We start from the raw sequence: 17,343 nt of genomic DNA, 5'->3' as shown, positions 1-17,343 counted from the left end.
CAATCTATATATCAATGGTCATAAAGCTACCAAAGAGCTGCACTTACAAGAGAATGATTATTATTATTTTTATTATTTTGTATTTGTTATTTCAATTAAAAATAAATTAATTCAAACACTTGAAGGAAAAAAAAAACAGCAGACTTAAAAGGCAGAGCAAAAATATAAGATTAATAAATTTAAATTAACACTCCATCAAATTTGCAAAACATAAAAATGAAAGAGTCAGAATTATAACATTTTGACAAATGACACGAGAATGTACTCAAGTCTCCAACCCAAAAAAAAAAATCAGAAACTTTTGGGCGAACGGGCTCACCTACAGCTGTGTGGACTGTGGAGCCCAATTGGAGAGACAGATTGCAAACTCGACCGAAAGACAGAAGAGCCGCGTCAGTTTCACGCTTTCAAAACTCGAAACCCTTACTAATATAAAAACCCTAATTCGTTAATTCACTACTCACTCTCATCTCACATCACAACGCTCTTCTTCTTTCGAACCAAAGACACTATGGTATGCTCTCATTCTCATTGCGCCGATTTCACGCCAATCCTTTCTCTTGTTCGATTAACAATAACAATTCATCGTGTTTTTCTTCTGTAGGCTTTGCCCAATCAGCAAACCGTTGATTACCCGAGCTTCAAGCTTGTCATCGTCGGCGATGGCGGCACTGGTACCAATCGCCTTTTTCCTTTTCCTTCATCGCTTCTTTATTCCGTGAAATATTTAACATAGAATCAGTGATTCGTTAGGATCTGGCATATTGAGTTGGAAGTGAACTTTGTTGTAATGAATAATGATCATTTTTTTTTTCCTTTAGGAAAGACAACATTTGTGAAGAGGCATCTTACCGGAGAATTTGAGAAGAAATATGAACGTAAGATTCCTTTTTAATTTAGGGTTATATACGCAAAATTAAGTGATTATACTTGTTTTTCTTAATAAGCGTGTAAGTGATGACTTAGTTGATTTGATTTGATTGTAAACAGCTACAATTGGTGTGGAAGTGCATCCATTGGATTTCTTCACAAACTGCGGCAAGATTCGCTTCTACTGCTGGGATACTGCTGGACAAGAGAAGTTTGGTGGCCTCAGAGATGGATACTAGTAAGTTTCCTCTTCATTTATTTAAATGTATCTGTGATCTCGAGTTTTTGAGCAATCTTGTGGTTACCTGTTTAACCAAATTCCCTGTTCGGTTTATGTAACACTTAAATCAGATTTGTTTAGATGTTTCGTCATTTGTTTGAATTTATGTATTGTGTTTTCAAGTGGTAGTTGTAGCCTGTTAAATCAAATGATCCATGTGGTTTATATATCACTTAAATCAAATTTGAAGCAGTCCTCTACTTGTATGTTGTGAGCCTTCACTTCAGCTATGAATTTAAAGCTTGTCTGTTGTCAGTCATCTGTTCCTGTTTTTTGTGCCAATATTACATGATGAATTGCACATGAGATTGAGTTTCTTTATCATATTATTGTGCTGGCCGTAAACTGACTTTGCCCTCTTAACGTATACTACATATTTAAGGATCTTAAATGTAGACTTTGTTTCATGTTAATAAGGGTAGCTGTTTCTTGGTTATCACACACTTGCATGCATCAGTATTTTGGGTACTACGTGTAAATTACTTGCTTTCGCAGCCGTTATGTACATCTAGGTGTCTTATTTACGACATAGTAGGAATCTCCTTTCTTCTTGTTTTACTTGCTTTTGTAGTCGTTATATACGTATCGGTGTCTTTTTTATGACATAATAGGAATCTCTTTCGGTCTTGTTTGTGCCTGTTTTACTTGCTATATATTGTTTTTAACCTGTTATCTTTATATTGCAGTATCCACGGGCAATGTGCTATTATAATGTTTGATGTTACTGCCCGTCTAACATACAAAAATGTTCCTACCTGGCACCGTGATCTTTGTCGGTTAGTAAATGCAGTCCTTGAAACCTTTTTTTAACACTTTATTTCAGCACCACGTTCCTTATGTTGCTTTATGGACACTTCCTTTTTGAAACTGATTTTCAGGGTCTGTGAAAACATCCCAATTGTTCTTTGCGGTAACAAGGTTGATGTGAAAAACAGGCAAGTGAAGGCAAAGCAGGTTACCTTCCACAGGAAGAAGAATTTGCAGTACTATGAGATTTCAGCTAAGAGCAACTATAACTTTGAGAAGCCTTTCCTTTACCTTGCCAGGAAACTTGCAGGGTAGGTGTCAGTTTTCTAGTTTCTTTCTCTACTGTCAGGAAGAACACATTTAACTTTTAGTGCATTTCAACTAATTATTTCAAACTTGTCCATATTTGCAGGGATCCTAACTTGCACTTTGTAGAATCTCCTGCATTGGCTCCACCAGAAGTTCAAATTGATTTAGCTGCACAACAAGTGTAAGCTATCTTTCTTCAAATCCTTTTATTCTTTATCCTACAATCATTCATCATTGGCATGATAAAACTTGTTGATTGTAGCATTGCAAAATAGTGGTTGTAGTTGAAAATTATCTCCTAAAATCAAAGTGTCACAACTATCATGGATATGAGGGTTATAAACAGCTTTTTAAATGTTTGTTAAAAAACTCCTATCATACAAACTGTTATTATGGTAGTTTAAATGCTGTGTATGCGCTCTGTGTAAGTTGTTTCTTGAAGCTATTTTAAGAAGTTTATGAAAAGAGATTGAAAATAACTTTCTGGGGGGCATATCATTAGCTATACATCATTGGCCATGTTTGTAACCATTGAACACTAATCCATTTGTTTTTAAGTTCAGATATGCTGTTCAAGTTACCACCATATTGTTGTTAGATTTTTGTTGGTGATGGGAAGAGATTGCATGGGAATGGTTATTTGCAAAAATAAAATTCAAACATTGAGAAATTATTTCATTTTCTCTTCATTTTATCCGCCTCGTTTAGGAATATGCAATACTAGTATGCTAAAAGACCATAACATCCATTAGTTTTTTTAGGAATATCAAATAGTATGCTAAAACATTGCTTTTCTCATTCAATTGCAGTGTAATTGTTTATTTTTAATTTCTCATTTATTGGTTCTTTTGCAGACAAGAGAATGAGCTTCTCCAAGCTGCTAATCAACCCCTTCCTGATGACGATGATGATACATTTGAGTAGGACCCTTGCGACTGCTGTCCTCTGTCTTGAGTTGGTGCTGTTGTGTAGTATGCTATAATATTTTGTGCTTGAGGTTGAAGTTTTAGCATTTTTGGTTACAGATTTGGGCATTTGAATTTTATCATCATGAGTTTGGGATGTTTTACTTTTATGTAAACCCTCACTTAATGTGGACGTATCGTATCAATACTCTGCTGCAGGCAATGATTTTGTTTGTTTAGTATTTGCTCTATGCCACCCATTTCACTTGAAAAAGTTTACTTGTTCAAGTTTAGACTTTTAATGATATTGTGTGAACTGTGAAGAGAGAAGTCCATGTTCAAGTTCAGATTTTTGAGACAGGAAACCAATCACAGACGTAGTTATGTGATTGTGTATTGCCGTTCAGGTTTAATAACTTTCAGTTTGTGACGTTTAAAAAATTCAAAGTATTGAAGTTGATAGGTTTTAGGTTTGGAAAACAACTTGCAGTTGCAGTAATATTCCGAAGAAAGAAAAAAAATCAGAACCTTTCATCTCTCATTAATCTTCAACACAGCAATTTTAATTACAAATCTTAGCATTCAACTTCCTTGACAAACATAAAGAATGAATTGAGAGAAAGCATACTGAAATTTCTAAATCCTTCTCCAGCTACCCTTTTATGGAATTGATATCCTCTTTATTGGTAGTTGCATATAGGCACTGAGTTCATCTACAGTCACTTGAAATGAATTTCACAATTTGTAATTTCCTGAAGAATCATTACCGTGAACTTGTATAAATAAATTGAACTTTTTTTATAAATAATATGTGAATTGAATTAATCATTTGTTGGTACGTAAATATGTACGATGGAGTTCTTGTACTCTTAACAAATATTCGTACGTGTAGGTATGCATGTTGATGTTAGTTAAACTCATGTCATGTAGGTGCGTAACATCTGAAATTTTAGAATTTACGATGAGTTGAGTTTGCCTTTATTTTTTTTATTTTTTTGAGGGGTTGCCTTTATTAAAACTATTTTTTGTATGTGCGTCGATTTAGTTCACGCTGTTCAAATGCACCCAAAAAAAAAAACCAAGAGAAACCTTATTTAAATAACTTGTGTCAAACGAGTGTAACTAGAATGTATGAAGATGTAACAAGCAAAAAATATTTCTTTTTAAAATTTATCCTTCTACCAAAAAATAACTTGATGACCTTACCAATCGTGTAGAACAATTCAAATTTAAATTAATTTTTGTAACAATTATTGATTATTTATTTTTCTTCGACTTAAATTACAACAAACTTTCTCATTCTCTTTCAAAACGAAGGAGCGAGAAAAATAATTTCAATAACCTTTCTGATTTGTCTGGAAAATTTATGGGAGACCCCACATTGGGTCAAGAGCAGGGTCAAAAGGATCAAAAAACATCCCAACATCCCTTTGAGTTGTATGCATTATAAACAATCTTTATATATGTGTGTCCCATCCATGGGCACTTTAACAATCATTCTTTAATTATCATTTTTAAAAGTTTATAAATATATGTACATACACAAAATATTTACTTGTAATTATAATAAAAGAAATGATTGGAGAACACAAAAGCGGACACAAGACATTGTATAATATACGCTTGGGGACACCTTTTGCTCTCTTTTAATAGTTTCCACATGCCTTGATTTCCGTGATGGGTGTTTTGAGTTGTTGTTGCACATGGTGTCTGAAAAATTTGTGTTCCAATACCAAACTTTTTATAATAAGCACTCTCTTCTATCTTTTTTATAAAAGACATTTATGTCAACAAAAGTTGATTTATCTAGTTTAAAATTTAGATAAAATACATCAACTTTTGTTTACCTAAGTATCTCTACTAAATGGAACGAGAGGGAGTATAACTTTCATTACATATTTTGCTTTGTTAATCAAGAATATTATAAAACGCAAATAGTACCGAATAAACTATAAGCTACTTTTTTTTTTTTTTTTTTATAATAAAAATTTATGTTATTTGGACTCATTAGGATCAGAGAAGGCTCCAACGAGCAAGATACTACAAACAGATCACTTACTAAAGAAGTCATCACATTAATAACAGAAATTAAACTCACTATCTTATAAGTAAATCAACTTCTTAACAACTAAATCACTCAAATTATAAACTACTCTATTTACAGTCCCAACATTTCAAACTCTTAAAAAAATAAAACCGCAACCTTCGTGTGTGGCAAACATGTAAGTGTATGTATTTCTAAAAAAAAAAAATATCAAGTCTATGTTTGAAGTAGTGGTGAGTTTAACAAAGTCACGCTTTAAATTTGTTTAAATTTGAAAGTGTAGACACTTTAAAATTTAAATGATCTTGCCAAATACATTGGCAATCTAAACATTCATACTTGACAAATTGCTTTACAATTTTGTTTATAATTAGGAGCAAATTGAAAAGTAATTGCACGAGGTGATAATAAAATGGAAAAATCATATTTATACGAATATTTTGGGATAATTTTTGGACAATTCTCATACTTTTATTGTATATATAAAAAGAGTTGATGTCAACATTGCGTTAAAGATTATTTTGATTAAGAAAATGGACAAGACTATTTTTAAACTTCGATACATTGAAAGATTATTGTGGTTATTTTTACATGCAAAATGACTATTATCCCAAATAATTAAAATATAGAAACAAACAAAAAAGGATAAAAACATATTTAATTTGAAGTTAAAATAATTTGAAGTTATTGTGGTGTGTAAGTTTTGAATTAACGGGAGCGAAAGTAACGGTCCTTACTTATGAAGACGTTGTGACTGAATGAATCAGAGGGTGGAGAGAGCTGCGTCAGTTGAACGCATTGGTGCCAGCTAGCTACTTTCAAAACTTGAATTTGAAACCCTTTTTTTTCCTTCCTATAAAAACCACTCTCCTTTCATTCTTTCCATCACACTGAACAGAACGCAACCTAACCTAGCTAGCTTCTTCTTCTTCACCACTTCTATCAATTCCCTTCATAATGGTACTATTCATTCTCCGATTTCTGCAGTTTCGTTTTGTTATTCCATTCGCATTGATCTTGATTTGTTGAATTGCAGGCTTTGCCTAATCAGCAAACCGTTGATTATCCTAGTTTCAAGCTTGTTATCGTCGGTGACGGTGGCACTGGTAAACCATTTTATCACATCGATTCACTCTAAATTCTTTAAGATAATTGAAATCGTTTGCAACCATGTGATTACGATTTGAACTTTATTTTTATCAACATTTGCAGGAAAGACAACTTTCGTCAAGAGGCATCTTACTGGAGAGTTCGAGAAGAAATATGAACGTAAGATTCATTTTCTAATTTAGGGTTATTATATGCATGTTATTCTTAATTAATACGCGTTTAATCGTTGATTTGTGATTGTAAACAGCTACAATTGGTGTGGAAGTGCATCCATTGGATTTCTTCACAAACTGCGGAAAGATTCGGTTCTACTGCTGGGATACTGCTGGACAAGAGAAGTTTGGTGGCCTCAGAGATGGATACTAGTAAGTCTCCTCTTCATTTCGTTGAATATCGTTACCTCGCTCTTGTTTAGTTGTGCTCTCAATTTTTTTTGTCTGATCTTTTGGTAATCTGGTTAGCAAATTCATTGTCACGCAACATTTATTTATACCTAACAATCATGATATCTTCTTCAGTCACTTAATGCTGATCACTCGAATGCGTTGTTTCTAACTCTAAAAATCAATTTCAGTTTACTTCTGCTGTTTGCATGTTGTTAGATTTGGAACATATGAGATTTTAGTTCTTTTGACATCAAAAAAGTGTACTGTAACTTGGCCTTGATGTCGCGTTGTTGATCACTTCAGTAGTTCACTGTACTGTAGTTTTGCATGTCCTTTGTGTGTCTTTATTCCTGTGCTGATGAGTTAGTATTCCCTTAAGAGGGAATTTTTGCATTGAAGAATGTAATGAAGTATATTTTTTTTTCCTTAGAACAGTTTGTCCAAGGCTTTTAGTCTTCTTTGATACACACTTTTATTTGTATGTCTGCATTGATTCCTTTCGAATTGCTTTTAACATGCTTCGCCTTATTTTACAGTATCCATGGGCAGTGTGCTATTATAATGTTTGATGTTACAGCCCGACTGACATACAAGAATGTCCCTACCTGGCACCGTGATCTTTGCCGGTATGTAAATCAAGAGTCCTTGAAACCTTTTTAATCATTTTGTTGCTAAACACCCAGTATTCATCACCAACATGGTTATCTTACTGTTTGGTGATTTTCTGTACAATTGTTTTCAGGGTTTGTGAAAACATCCCGATTGTTCTCTGTGGTAATAAGGTTGATGTGAAGAACAGACAAGTAAAGGCAAAGCAGGTTACCTTCCACAGGAAGAAGAATTTGCAGTACTATGAGATTTCAGCTAAGAGCAACTATAACTTTGAGAAGCCTTTCCTTTACCTTGCCAGGAAACTTGCAGGGTAGGTGTCGGTTTTCTAGTTTCTTTCTCTACTGTCAGGAAGAACACATTTAACTTTTAGTCATTTCAACTAATTGTTTCTAACTTGTCCATATTTGCAGGGATCCTAACTTGCACTTTGTAGAATCTCCTGCATTGGCTCCACCAGAAGTTCAAATTGATTTAGCTGCACAACAAGTGTAAGCTATCTTTCATCAAATCCTTTTATTCTTTATCCTACAATCATTCATCATTTGCATGATAAAATATGTTGATTGTAGCATTGCAAAATAGTGGTTGTAGTTGAAAATGATCTCCTAAAATCAAATCATGGATATGAGGGTTATAAACAGTTTTATGAATAAACTACAAACTATTATTATAGTTAAAGAGCCTTATGAGTTTAAATGCCGTGTATGCGCTGTGTAAACTGTTTCTATAAGCTATTTTGAGAAGTTTATGAAAAGAGATTGAAAATAACTTTCTGGGAGGCATATCATTAGCTATACATCATTGGCCATGTTTATGACCGTTGAACATTAATCCATGTGTTTTTAAGTTCAAATATGCTCTTCAAGTTACCACCACATTGTTTTTAGATTTGTGTAGGTGATGGGAAGAGATTGCATGGGAATGGTTATTTGTAAAAATAAAATTCAAATATTGAGAAATAATTTCATTTTCATCATCCCCGTCCCTTCCTTTCCTTCTCTATTCTTTCCCTTCCATTTATCCGCCTCGTTTAGGAATATGCGATACTAATATGCTAAAAGACCATAACATCCATTAGTTTTTTAGGAATATCTAATAGTATGCTAAAAAATTGCTTTTCTCATTCAATTGCAATGTAATTGTTTATTTTGAATCTCTCATTTATTGGTTCTTTTGCAGACATGAGAATGAGCTTCTCCAAGCTGCTAATCAACCCCTTCCTGATGACGATGATGATGCTTTTGAGTAAAGCTTTTGTGTCTCTGGACTATCTTCTTGAGTGTATGCTTACTGTGTGTTTCAGAGGTTGTACTATTCATATTTTTGGATGTGGATTTGAGGATCTGAATTCAACCAGTATGAAATGTTTTACTTGAATTGAAAATTTATTGTTATTACCGTGGGCATTAACTTCAGTCCTATTTATATGAGTTTGTTTCATACAATTCTTATTTCTTAGTCTGTTTCCGCCAGATCTGCTATTTCTTTTTACTTACCCACGTCTTTCTCCGCTTGTTATGAATCATCTGATCCTAGTCTGTTGCAATTGCTGTGACTGTCCATACCCAAAATTGAAACAAGCTTCTTGCTTGGTAACTCGACTTCTTATATTGAAAGTGATTGGTCCTGAAGGCAAAGAATGTAATTCCCATTGTTTTGTACTTAGTGTGCTCAAGTTAATTCATCAAAACAATAGTCTTTCCGTTTTAATTTTCACGTCCGGTACCGGATAATTCGTATCACTCAGAGAACCCTGATGTCATAAACCAAATTGATGTGTTTGACTACTAGGCTCTACAAAGTAAGATATTATTAACATACCAACATTTAACATTACATGATGGTTCTCTAACTTCAGGGGATTGCACACTTGTGTCGCATAATATCACATGACATGGTTCAATAATAATTGTTGCTATTTTTTTCTTAAAAACAAGGGAGGCAGTTAGGCCAAACTACAGTCGAACACGATGATTAAAATAGACATTGGCTACTTCCTACCATAAAAGGGCATAGTCCGCAGGCCAAAATCAACGACCTAGTTTGTCCGCATATAAATATGAGAAATAATCCTGTCAATCCTTCATCATAAGGCAATTAATGAGAAAGACGATAGAAAAGCAAGGATGTGTCGAGGGACACCCTTAAATCGACAATAATATTTAAAATAGAGAGAAAAATATTATAATACACATTCATGTTCCTATCTTACAACTGGGTTCCAATTGTACACCCTATCTACTACCCCATGAAAATGGATTACCTTGACTATAGTGCTGTCAAATAATTGAACTAGTTTACATGACATCAAATTTACTTGATTATGAAATTTGTGGATGGATCAAATACTGGCAGCATATATACAGCTCTTTAAGATGTGTTCGTGTTCTTCTAAGGTTTTGTTTGGGAGTTTGGAGAGGAGGGGAGGGTTTTAGAAAAAAGGAATGAGCAAGTGGAAAAAATAGAAGACATTAGGAGGAGAGGGCTTTGGAGGTTAATTTTTTACTCATAATAAAAAATCCCCCTCATTTGGGGGAACTCAAAAATTGTATTGGGGAGGGTTTTGGGAGGTTATGGAGGGTTAATATGAATTTTTCAAATTCAATCTATCTTGTTATAAGATTCTTAAAAATTAAAAGTATATTAATCATAAGTATTAGTTTATCATTATCTAAAAAAATGTTTTTTCAAAAAATGTGAATTTTTTGTTCATTTTTCTATATATTTCCAACCCCCAAAGCCCTCCCCTCCCTTCCCCTCCAAACTCACAAACAAACGTCATTCCGAAAGAGTTGAATTATAAACAAACTGGAAGTTTCGTATCAAAATTCGTAGACAAGCAGTGAAAATGTTTTTTTCCGCAGTCATGAACATGAATTGAAGGCTGAGTCTCTTGTTCATTCGATGTTCCAATCCATACAACTGGCTACTCCTTTAACGACTGAACTCTTCCAACCTGTGTGCTAATATTAGCATCTGTATCCTCTAATTTCAACCATAATTGGTGCTGATGCTAAGAACCCCAGCATCTCATAATGAATTAAACTCAAGCTTCAGCAATGTTATTCAAACAAAAGAAAAGTCTCGGCAATGATATTTAGGCCCAGCAAAAATCATTTTCAATTTTTATTTTCTAAAATGTGTTCGTTAGCTTGTTAACAAGAAAATATAAGACTTTTGAAATGACACATTATGATGGTCGACGGAGAGAAGATGAAATATTAACTAGGTGTTTCATTTATGAAAATAACTAAAACAACTTTTTTTGGCATTTTAACTATTTCTAAACAAGGGAAATGTTAACGAATGTCCTAAGAGTATTTTTTAAGGACTTTAAATAGTAAATTTTTATAGAAAATTGTGCATTCAATGCTTCGGAAATTGAAATGTTAAACTTTTTTAAGGAATAATTTTTTAATTGAAAAACCTTAAAAATGGCCCTTAAAATTACATTAAAATTACATGAACTAGGACTACTAGCATTATGAAATAAATAACATCATAATTGAATTAACCATGCACCAATTTCTATCCGTTGGTAAAAAAATCCAATCCATCCACTCACTCACTTTCTATGAAATAAATAAAAATTAAGTAACCTACCAACTCCCATCTAATATAGTTCAGATTTGCACTAAAATAATGTTTTTTATTATTAAGTTCTCTCATTCGAGGGTGCCTTCTTGAAGTCACATCCCTTATTTTTAAGCAACTTGATATGCCATGTCATCACACTCCAATGGCAAACTAAAATAAGGCACGGAACTTAAGACAATAGGAACTTATAAGTTCCTAGCATTGGAGATGCCCTTAATTTCAACCACGGTTAATAGTTGGATGATTATTTTTCCTTTTTTTTTTTTTTTTTGTTTTGTTAATATCTTAGTTTGATCAATCCAGTGGATTGGAATGATGTTGTAGAGCTTGCTGTAGAAATATTTGTTGTCAAGGAAATAAATCTGAAATAATTGTGTGCATAGTAGTAGAGAATGTACAAACACGAGCCAGTGTTTCACAAAGATGACAGTGGCACAGGGCCGTGTTTTATTCATGGCGAGTGGCCTCTAAAATCCAAGATGTGATACGATGCTGATATGATGTTAAAATAATTTTGAATACGATATGGCTAAGATACGGCTAAGATACGTTAACAACTTTTTAAAAGTAAAGCTCATATACATGCGAAAATGAATAACAGATGTATCAATATGCACCCTCTACAAGCATAAATCACCTGCTGACAAATACTCTAAACTCCCGAAATGGTGTCCCCCCAAGTGGTAGTGCATAGTTGTCAACTGTTCTGGAATACCGTACCCTTATCTGCACCAAAGAAATGAAAGAGTCCCACATCACTCACGGCGCATATGAAAGAGTTTGAGATCTTTAAATAAAGAGGAAATACTTCTTCTTGCAATACTTCGTGAATTCAACAGTTTTACGGAAGTTTTTTAAGAACTAATGTTTTGGTAGCCAAAACTATTATCAAGTTTGGTTCTCAGGTTACCCGATGCATCAGACCAGTCCAGCAATGACAAATTCAAAAATAGTACAGTAAGATAACATGGTTCCACTGTCTCAATATAAGTTACTTTAAGACAAAAAAAATATGGTTAATTTTATATAAGAAAAAGAAATAATGAATTACTCTACAAAATCATCATTCACTAGTAGTATGGGAAATATAAATTACAAGAACAGAAAATAGATATGGTTAATAAATAACTAATGGTGTGATAAAAATATTGGTATTGAAAAACAACATTGAAAACTAACATTGTTGGTTGAGCTATCACAACAATACTCTAAAATGTGGATTATACACAAACTGCGAAGAAACTCATATTACGCTAAGATGACAATGAACTTGAATACACAACATTAGCAGTAAACACAAACTTTGAAGGAATGGAATCAAAAGTACTGAAGAGCCAACACTAACGTTTTGAACTACAATGTGTGCATGAAAGTTGCTTGTTTGAATCATCTTCTGCAACACTTTGTTTCCGCGAGCGTTTCATTAACAACGTCAAAGATTGATTTTAGCTGAGCAGTAATAAGAGTAAGCAACACTTCACACACACACGAGTGTGTGTGTGTGTGTGTGTATATATATATATATATATATATATATATATGAGGGAAGATATTTTGACTCCAAGAGTAAGTGTAATAACTTATTCCAAATCTTAACTTTTAATTGCAATTTTGATTGATGACTTAGATTAATTGATATGGTAGGCTTTAATTATATTTTCTATTGTAGTCAACACTTATCACCACAAAATAAAAAAACAATAATTGTCATTTAATTGATTGATTTTTTTTTTTTTTCTCTTCTCCCATTGCTTGTTATGTTATGTTGGATTCACATGTTGCTTTACTGTTATGTTGAACTCCTAAACTCTTTCTCAAATAACTTCATCATCTATATATGTTCATGACAACAAAAACTAATTAAAATGGAGATGATTATTTTAATTTGTCGTTATTTATATAAAAAAATACACCAATTTATTTATTTTTTATGCAATTATTGTAAATGAATTGGATATAAGAAAAGACGGGGTTACTTCCTCAATCGATTTTTTTTTCATGACAGATTAGTACAAAAATGTGTGTTTACAAAAAATATAAGAAAAGATCATAATTATAATGAAGAAACCAAATAAAATATGTCGTATAAAAAATAGTAAAGAGAAGAATAAATATACAATTCTTTAAATTTTACAATTGTTTTCTTTAAAAAAAATATATATGCATTTTTTTAGCGTAAAAAAAAATAAAGGGTGAAGAAAAAAATTGTGGTCAAATTACAACTTTGATGCTTATTTTACCATTAACCCTAAAAAAATCTTTTAACGTGACAAAAAAAAAAAAATCAATCAATAAATGAGAATTATTGTTTTCTTATTTTATGGTGATAATTGTTGACTACAATAGAAAATGAAATTAAAGCCTACCATATCAATTAATCTAAGCCATTAATCAAAATTGCAATTAAAGATCAAGATTTGGAGTAAGTTATTACACTTACTCTTGAAGTCAAAATATCCTCCCTATATATATATATATATATATATATATATATATATATATATATATATATATAGGGGGACAAATCGATATGCATCATAATTATTTGTTGGTATCATCTTTCCACGTACTTCTTTTCCGGGTCAATATCCTCTCCATTTATAAATTTCTCCATTTGTTTCATTTAGAGAGATAAAGACACATAAAAAGTAAAAAATAATTAATGATGGTGGGACCCATTTAGTGATAGGACCCGCCACTTATTTTTTGTGTCTATCTCTCTCCAAATTGCAACAAATGAAAAAATTTATAAATGGAGAGGATCTTGATTTTCCACAGGCCTATTGATATCAAAGTCCAAAACTTGATTAGCTAAAATCAATCTTGATTTTAGCTGAGCAGTAATAAGAGTAAGCAACACTTCACACACACACACACACACACACACACATATATATATATATATATATATAGGGGGACAAATCGATATGCATCATAATTATTTGTTGGTATCATCTTTCCACGTACTTCTTTTCCACAGGCCTATTGATATCAAAGTCCAAAACTTGATTAGCTCAGCAGTAGTCACAGTAAAATAGTCAAAGAAACATAGTCAACAGCAAGGATGACCTAAATGCATTGAACCAAATTGTATAGCTAATTAAGCTTTTGAATTGCCAAAGACAAGGTTGTACATAAATATCAAGACTACATGCTAAAATTACAAAAACATTGACAGTTACATGTCTCTGCTAAGGTAGCATGCTGCAAAACTAGCACGGTATCAACCCAATTAATTCAAAATTAGTAGATGTACCCATAAACCCAACACCATATAAACAACAAAATCAATTAGACACAAAAAAACATTAAAAAGAATCTACCCTCAATAAGATCAATAACTAAAACTGCTCTATTTCAAAAGTAAATTAAAGTTCAAGCTTGAATTTTTTCCAATTTAGGGGTCTGATTGATACCGGAAGGGTAATTATATAGAGGTTCATTGTTATTTGGTTTGCTAACATTTGAATAATATGGAAAGGCTGTAACGAAACAACATTTAGGAACACAATGGATCTGCAGAAGACATTCACCTGCTGTCTTAAAAGTGGTCATATAGCAAGGTGCTTGGTTTTAACTATCCTATCAATCAATGGATTTTATACCCATAGAGTTGGTTTTATACCCATAGAGTTGCTTAGGAGTTTCTAATAGCAGATTGGGGTACGGTGGTGCTGTACTGAGACAATCAAGATATCTATTTTATTTTATTTTATTTTTTAATGAATTCAAGCTTGGAGTAGCTGTGGGTATTAGGTGCTTCATATCTATTTTATGTTAATCTGCTTATTTTAGTTTTGCATCTCTGTTGATCTGTATTTTCTGATAGCATACAGTTTATTAGTAGAGGGGTTATTGTTGTTAAGTTTCAGGTTGTAGGAATTTGAAATTGTAATGGGGTTGGTTGCTTTGCAATCTGCACCTACTTGGCATACCTTACGCCCTTTTCTCATCAATAAAATTTTATATTGGCATTTAAAAAAAAAACTAACCTAGAATTAACACCTATTGTAACACTCGGTCATAACTTGCTTTTCAACTGGTGGGATAGGGTATTCAAGTTCCATAAGATAATCCACACATGTCATGCAAATAATTAAATGCATAAATAAAATAGACTACCATTATCTGAATAATGTTTAGAAGATCATCCATATGAGGGTTGTGCCTGCAGCTTTTAAGCAAGTTCATGTTTTGTTCTGGCCATGGCATGGCAAGTGTGAGCTCTAAGCACACCTGAGATATCCAATACTATTGGAAAGCATATAAACAATCACAACAAACAGAGGTCAGAAATTTCTCATCTCTGAAATAATTATTGGTAGAAGTTACCAATCAATTTGCAGAGAGAAAAAGAGGCAAACCTAGCATCATATTTAGCCATTGAAAGCAAGGCATGCAAGCCTCCTACACTGGCCCTGGAAAATGATTTTGATTCATCAATAAAAATTAATAATCAATGGTGGAAAAAATAAAGTTGACTGAATAATACTAAGCAACATTTTAGATCAAGTTGTAAAGCAGTAACTATATACATTAAGTTGTTCATCAAAACTTGGCAATTGAAAGTTACATAGCATCAAAAAGTAATTGAATAATCAAATGAATCTCTCATAGCTCTTTGAAGGTTCGGAAGCTCACCTTAAATATTGAAAGAAGAAAAAGGACAACAAATAAGATCCCAAAATCCGAAGAAAAAAAAAAAAAATTGTATAAAATAGAAGGCATCTTAACCTGATCATTGATATGCTCATATTGAGTGCGGCATCATAATTTCTAGAACAAACTGAATAGTAAAACCGTAATCTTGTTCAGAACCAAATAATGCTACTGTACATGGGTTTTCAAAAATGGAAAATTGAATGGCAACCTCCCCTATGTAAACATCTAAAAATTCTGACCAGAAAAAACCAAATTCTTTATCCCCATCAAATGTTCATCATTTGAGATATTGAGTGAAATACGAAGATTAGTCAATAATTCCTCTTTTTCCCAACTTAAAGGACCAGAAGCATACATCACCCCTAAGGTACAGAGATAAGCATTCAACTCTAACCTATGAATCCTTTCTGCTACAGCCTCTTTAGAGAGGTCTTCAACATCTAGTGATTCTGCAACAATGCAAAGGGTATCTTCTTCACTTTGGTATGGACCAGCTAACATATGACTTTGAATTTCATCGAAATCTTCAACATACTCTGCATCACTGTGAAGGGAATCATCATCTTCAAAGCAAGGATCTGCTAACGTATTATTACAAAAATTATTTGCACTGCCACCTATAACACTACAGCTACCAACAGAACTCGGATTACTATAAGAATAACCTGGTTCTTCAATGGTTTCAGGAACATGCGTTGTAACATCACTAAATTTCTCCTTCCTCGATTCATACAATTGATCTGTACAATTAGTGACAGAATAATGCATATATTTTTCACCCGTATTATTATTATGTGGGTAAGCAACAGCATCTACCTTTTCCATAATCGCAACAGCCCTCTTTTTCCTGGGATATTCGTAGAATCGAGATGAGCCATGAAGCGACACTCTTTTCATCATCTTTTCCGGATAAACTATGCCAATACCTGATTCAAGCACAAGAAATTGGAATGAATTTCTATTAAAAATAATTTCATCAAGTTAATTCTATAATTGTCACCACGACATAAAATAAAATCAAAAATTATGCCACTATAACAGATACAATATGAATGGGAAAACAAATAAAAATTGCACAAATCGGAATGCAGAAAAGTAAATAGAACGAATCAAAATAAGTGAAATCAATTGAAGTTTATAAGAATATTGATGCTACTGACCTTTGTCGACGACGAATACCGGTTTGATTAAGCGTAAACTCTTCGGAATAACCGCTTCGATGCGATTAATTTTCACTAATTCGAAAGGAATGAGTCTTGAATCGCCGGGCAAATTAGGATTTAGGGTTACCGGAATTTCAAGAACATGAATAACAGAATAATTTGATTCAGAATCAACGGAAATATATACAGAAGTAACTATGGGCCGTTTCGTGTATATACAGGCCCGTTATGTCGTTAGAGACATGCTTAAATAAATAAATAAATAAAATATCAATTTTAAATTCCGAAACTATATATTTTTATATAAATAACATATTATTATATTTCCCCTAAAAAACATTATTTTTTTTTATTTCTACTACTCATAATTTGGGTATTTGACTTCTATTGTACGTTTTAAGGTATCCATGTGGTTTATGTCGATTTGTTTCACTATAAAGTTAATTTTCAAGTTGACAACGGAATATATGAAAATGGGTCTAGAATCGAACTTTTTTTCCTTCTGCGATATTGGTTTTGTATTATACATTTTACGTAAACCAGCTAATTGTATGTACATATCTAGTGTAGTGTATATTTCACATAAACCAACTAATGGTATATACATATCTAGTGATGAAGAAAGGTTTACAACAATTTGATGCCTAACAAAGAGACA

At 32.7% G+C, this 17,343-nt stretch overlaps 3 protein-coding genes and 1 long non-coding RNA gene across 4 annotated transcripts; 2 read left to right on the top strand and 2 right to left on the bottom strand.

Annotated features, from left to right (window-relative positions):
* The first annotated feature begins 354 nt into the window (after positions 1 to 354).
* LOC25490032 (GTP-binding nuclear protein Ran/TC4) lies at positions 355 to 3,413 on the top strand. The gene is made up of 8 exons (XM_013606437.3): positions 355 to 514; positions 605 to 674; positions 822 to 878; positions 991 to 1,108; positions 1,837 to 1,926; positions 2,029 to 2,208; positions 2,310 to 2,387; positions 3,061 to 3,413. Exons 1-8 carry the CDS (start codon positions 512 to 514, stop codon positions 3,128 to 3,130), a joined length of 666 nt encoding a protein of 221 aa, XP_013461891.1. The 5' UTR covers positions 355 to 511; the 3' UTR covers positions 3,131 to 3,413.
* Positions 3,414 to 5,954: 2,541 nt separating this feature from the next.
* On the top strand, positions 5,955 to 8,721 carry LOC25490031 (GTP-binding nuclear protein Ran/TC4). Its single transcript, XM_013606436.3, has 8 exons — positions 5,955 to 6,115; positions 6,192 to 6,261; positions 6,368 to 6,424; positions 6,513 to 6,630; positions 7,188 to 7,277; positions 7,394 to 7,573; positions 7,674 to 7,751; positions 8,443 to 8,721. Exons 1-8 carry the CDS (start codon positions 6,113 to 6,115, stop codon positions 8,510 to 8,512), a joined length of 666 nt encoding a protein of 221 aa, XP_013461890.1. The 5' UTR covers positions 5,955 to 6,112; the 3' UTR covers positions 8,513 to 8,721.
* A 2,496-nt stretch (positions 8,722 to 11,217) lies between these two features.
* LOC25490030 (uncharacterized) lies at positions 11,218 to 13,142 on the bottom strand. Its single transcript, XR_003010477.2, has 2 exons — positions 12,206 to 13,142; positions 11,218 to 11,586 (listed from the first exon to the last, which is right to left on the bottom strand). It is a non-coding gene; the product is annotated as an uncharacterized lncRNA (long non-coding RNA).
* Positions 13,143 to 13,643: 501 nt separating this feature from the next.
* Positions 13,644 to 16,898, bottom strand: LOC11433529 (uncharacterized). Its single transcript, XM_039831854.1, has 5 exons — positions 16,683 to 16,898; positions 16,188 to 16,448; positions 15,917 to 16,100; positions 15,225 to 15,278; positions 13,644 to 15,111 (listed from the first exon to the last, which is right to left on the bottom strand). The coding sequence occupies exons 2-5, from the start codon at positions 16,420 to 16,422 to the stop codon at positions 15,087 to 15,089; spliced, it is 498 nt and encodes a 165-aa protein (XP_039687788.1). The 5' UTR covers positions 16,423 to 16,448; positions 16,683 to 16,898; the 3' UTR covers positions 13,644 to 15,086.
* Between the last annotated feature and the right edge of the window lie 445 nt (positions 16,899 to 17,343).

The sequence above is a fragment of the Medicago truncatula genome, chromosome 3, assembly GCF_003473485.1.
Source record: "Medicago truncatula cultivar Jemalong A17 chromosome 3, MtrunA17r5.0-ANR, whole genome shotgun sequence".
Lineage (NCBI taxonomy): Eukaryota > Viridiplantae > Streptophyta > Magnoliopsida > Fabales > Fabaceae > Medicago > Medicago truncatula.
This window is presented reverse-complemented; position numbering and strand designations above follow the sequence as displayed.

Coding starts and splice junctions, on each gene's coding strand:
- LOC25490031 (XM_013606436.3), top strand. Junction 6,262..6,367: donor CGTCGGTGACGGTGGCACTG/GTAAACCATTTT, acceptor CAACATTTGCAG/GAAAGACAACTTTCGTCAAG. Junction 7,574..7,673: donor CTTGCCAGGAAACTTGCAGG/GTAGGTGTCGGT, acceptor CCATATTTGCAG/GGATCCTAACTTGCACTTTG.
- LOC25490032 (XM_013606437.3), top strand. Junction 1,109..1,836: donor GGCCTCAGAGATGGATACTA/GTAAGTTTCCTC, acceptor TTTATATTGCAG/TATCCACGGGCAATGTGCTA. Junction 1,927..2,028: donor TGGCACCGTGATCTTTGTCG/GTTAGTAAATGC, acceptor ACTGATTTTCAG/GGTCTGTGAAAACATCCCAA.
- LOC11433529 (XM_039831854.1), bottom strand. CDS start 16,422: ATGATGAAAAGAGTGTCGCTTCATGGCTCATCTCGATTCTACGAATAT. Junction 16,101..16,187: donor TGAAACCATTGAAGAACCAG/GTTATTCTTATA, acceptor ATACGTTAGCAG/ATCCTTGCTTTGAAGATGAT. Junction 15,112..15,224: donor ATGGCTAAATATGATGCTAG/GTTTGCCTCTTT, acceptor GCTTTCCAATAG/TATTGGATATCTCAGGTGTG.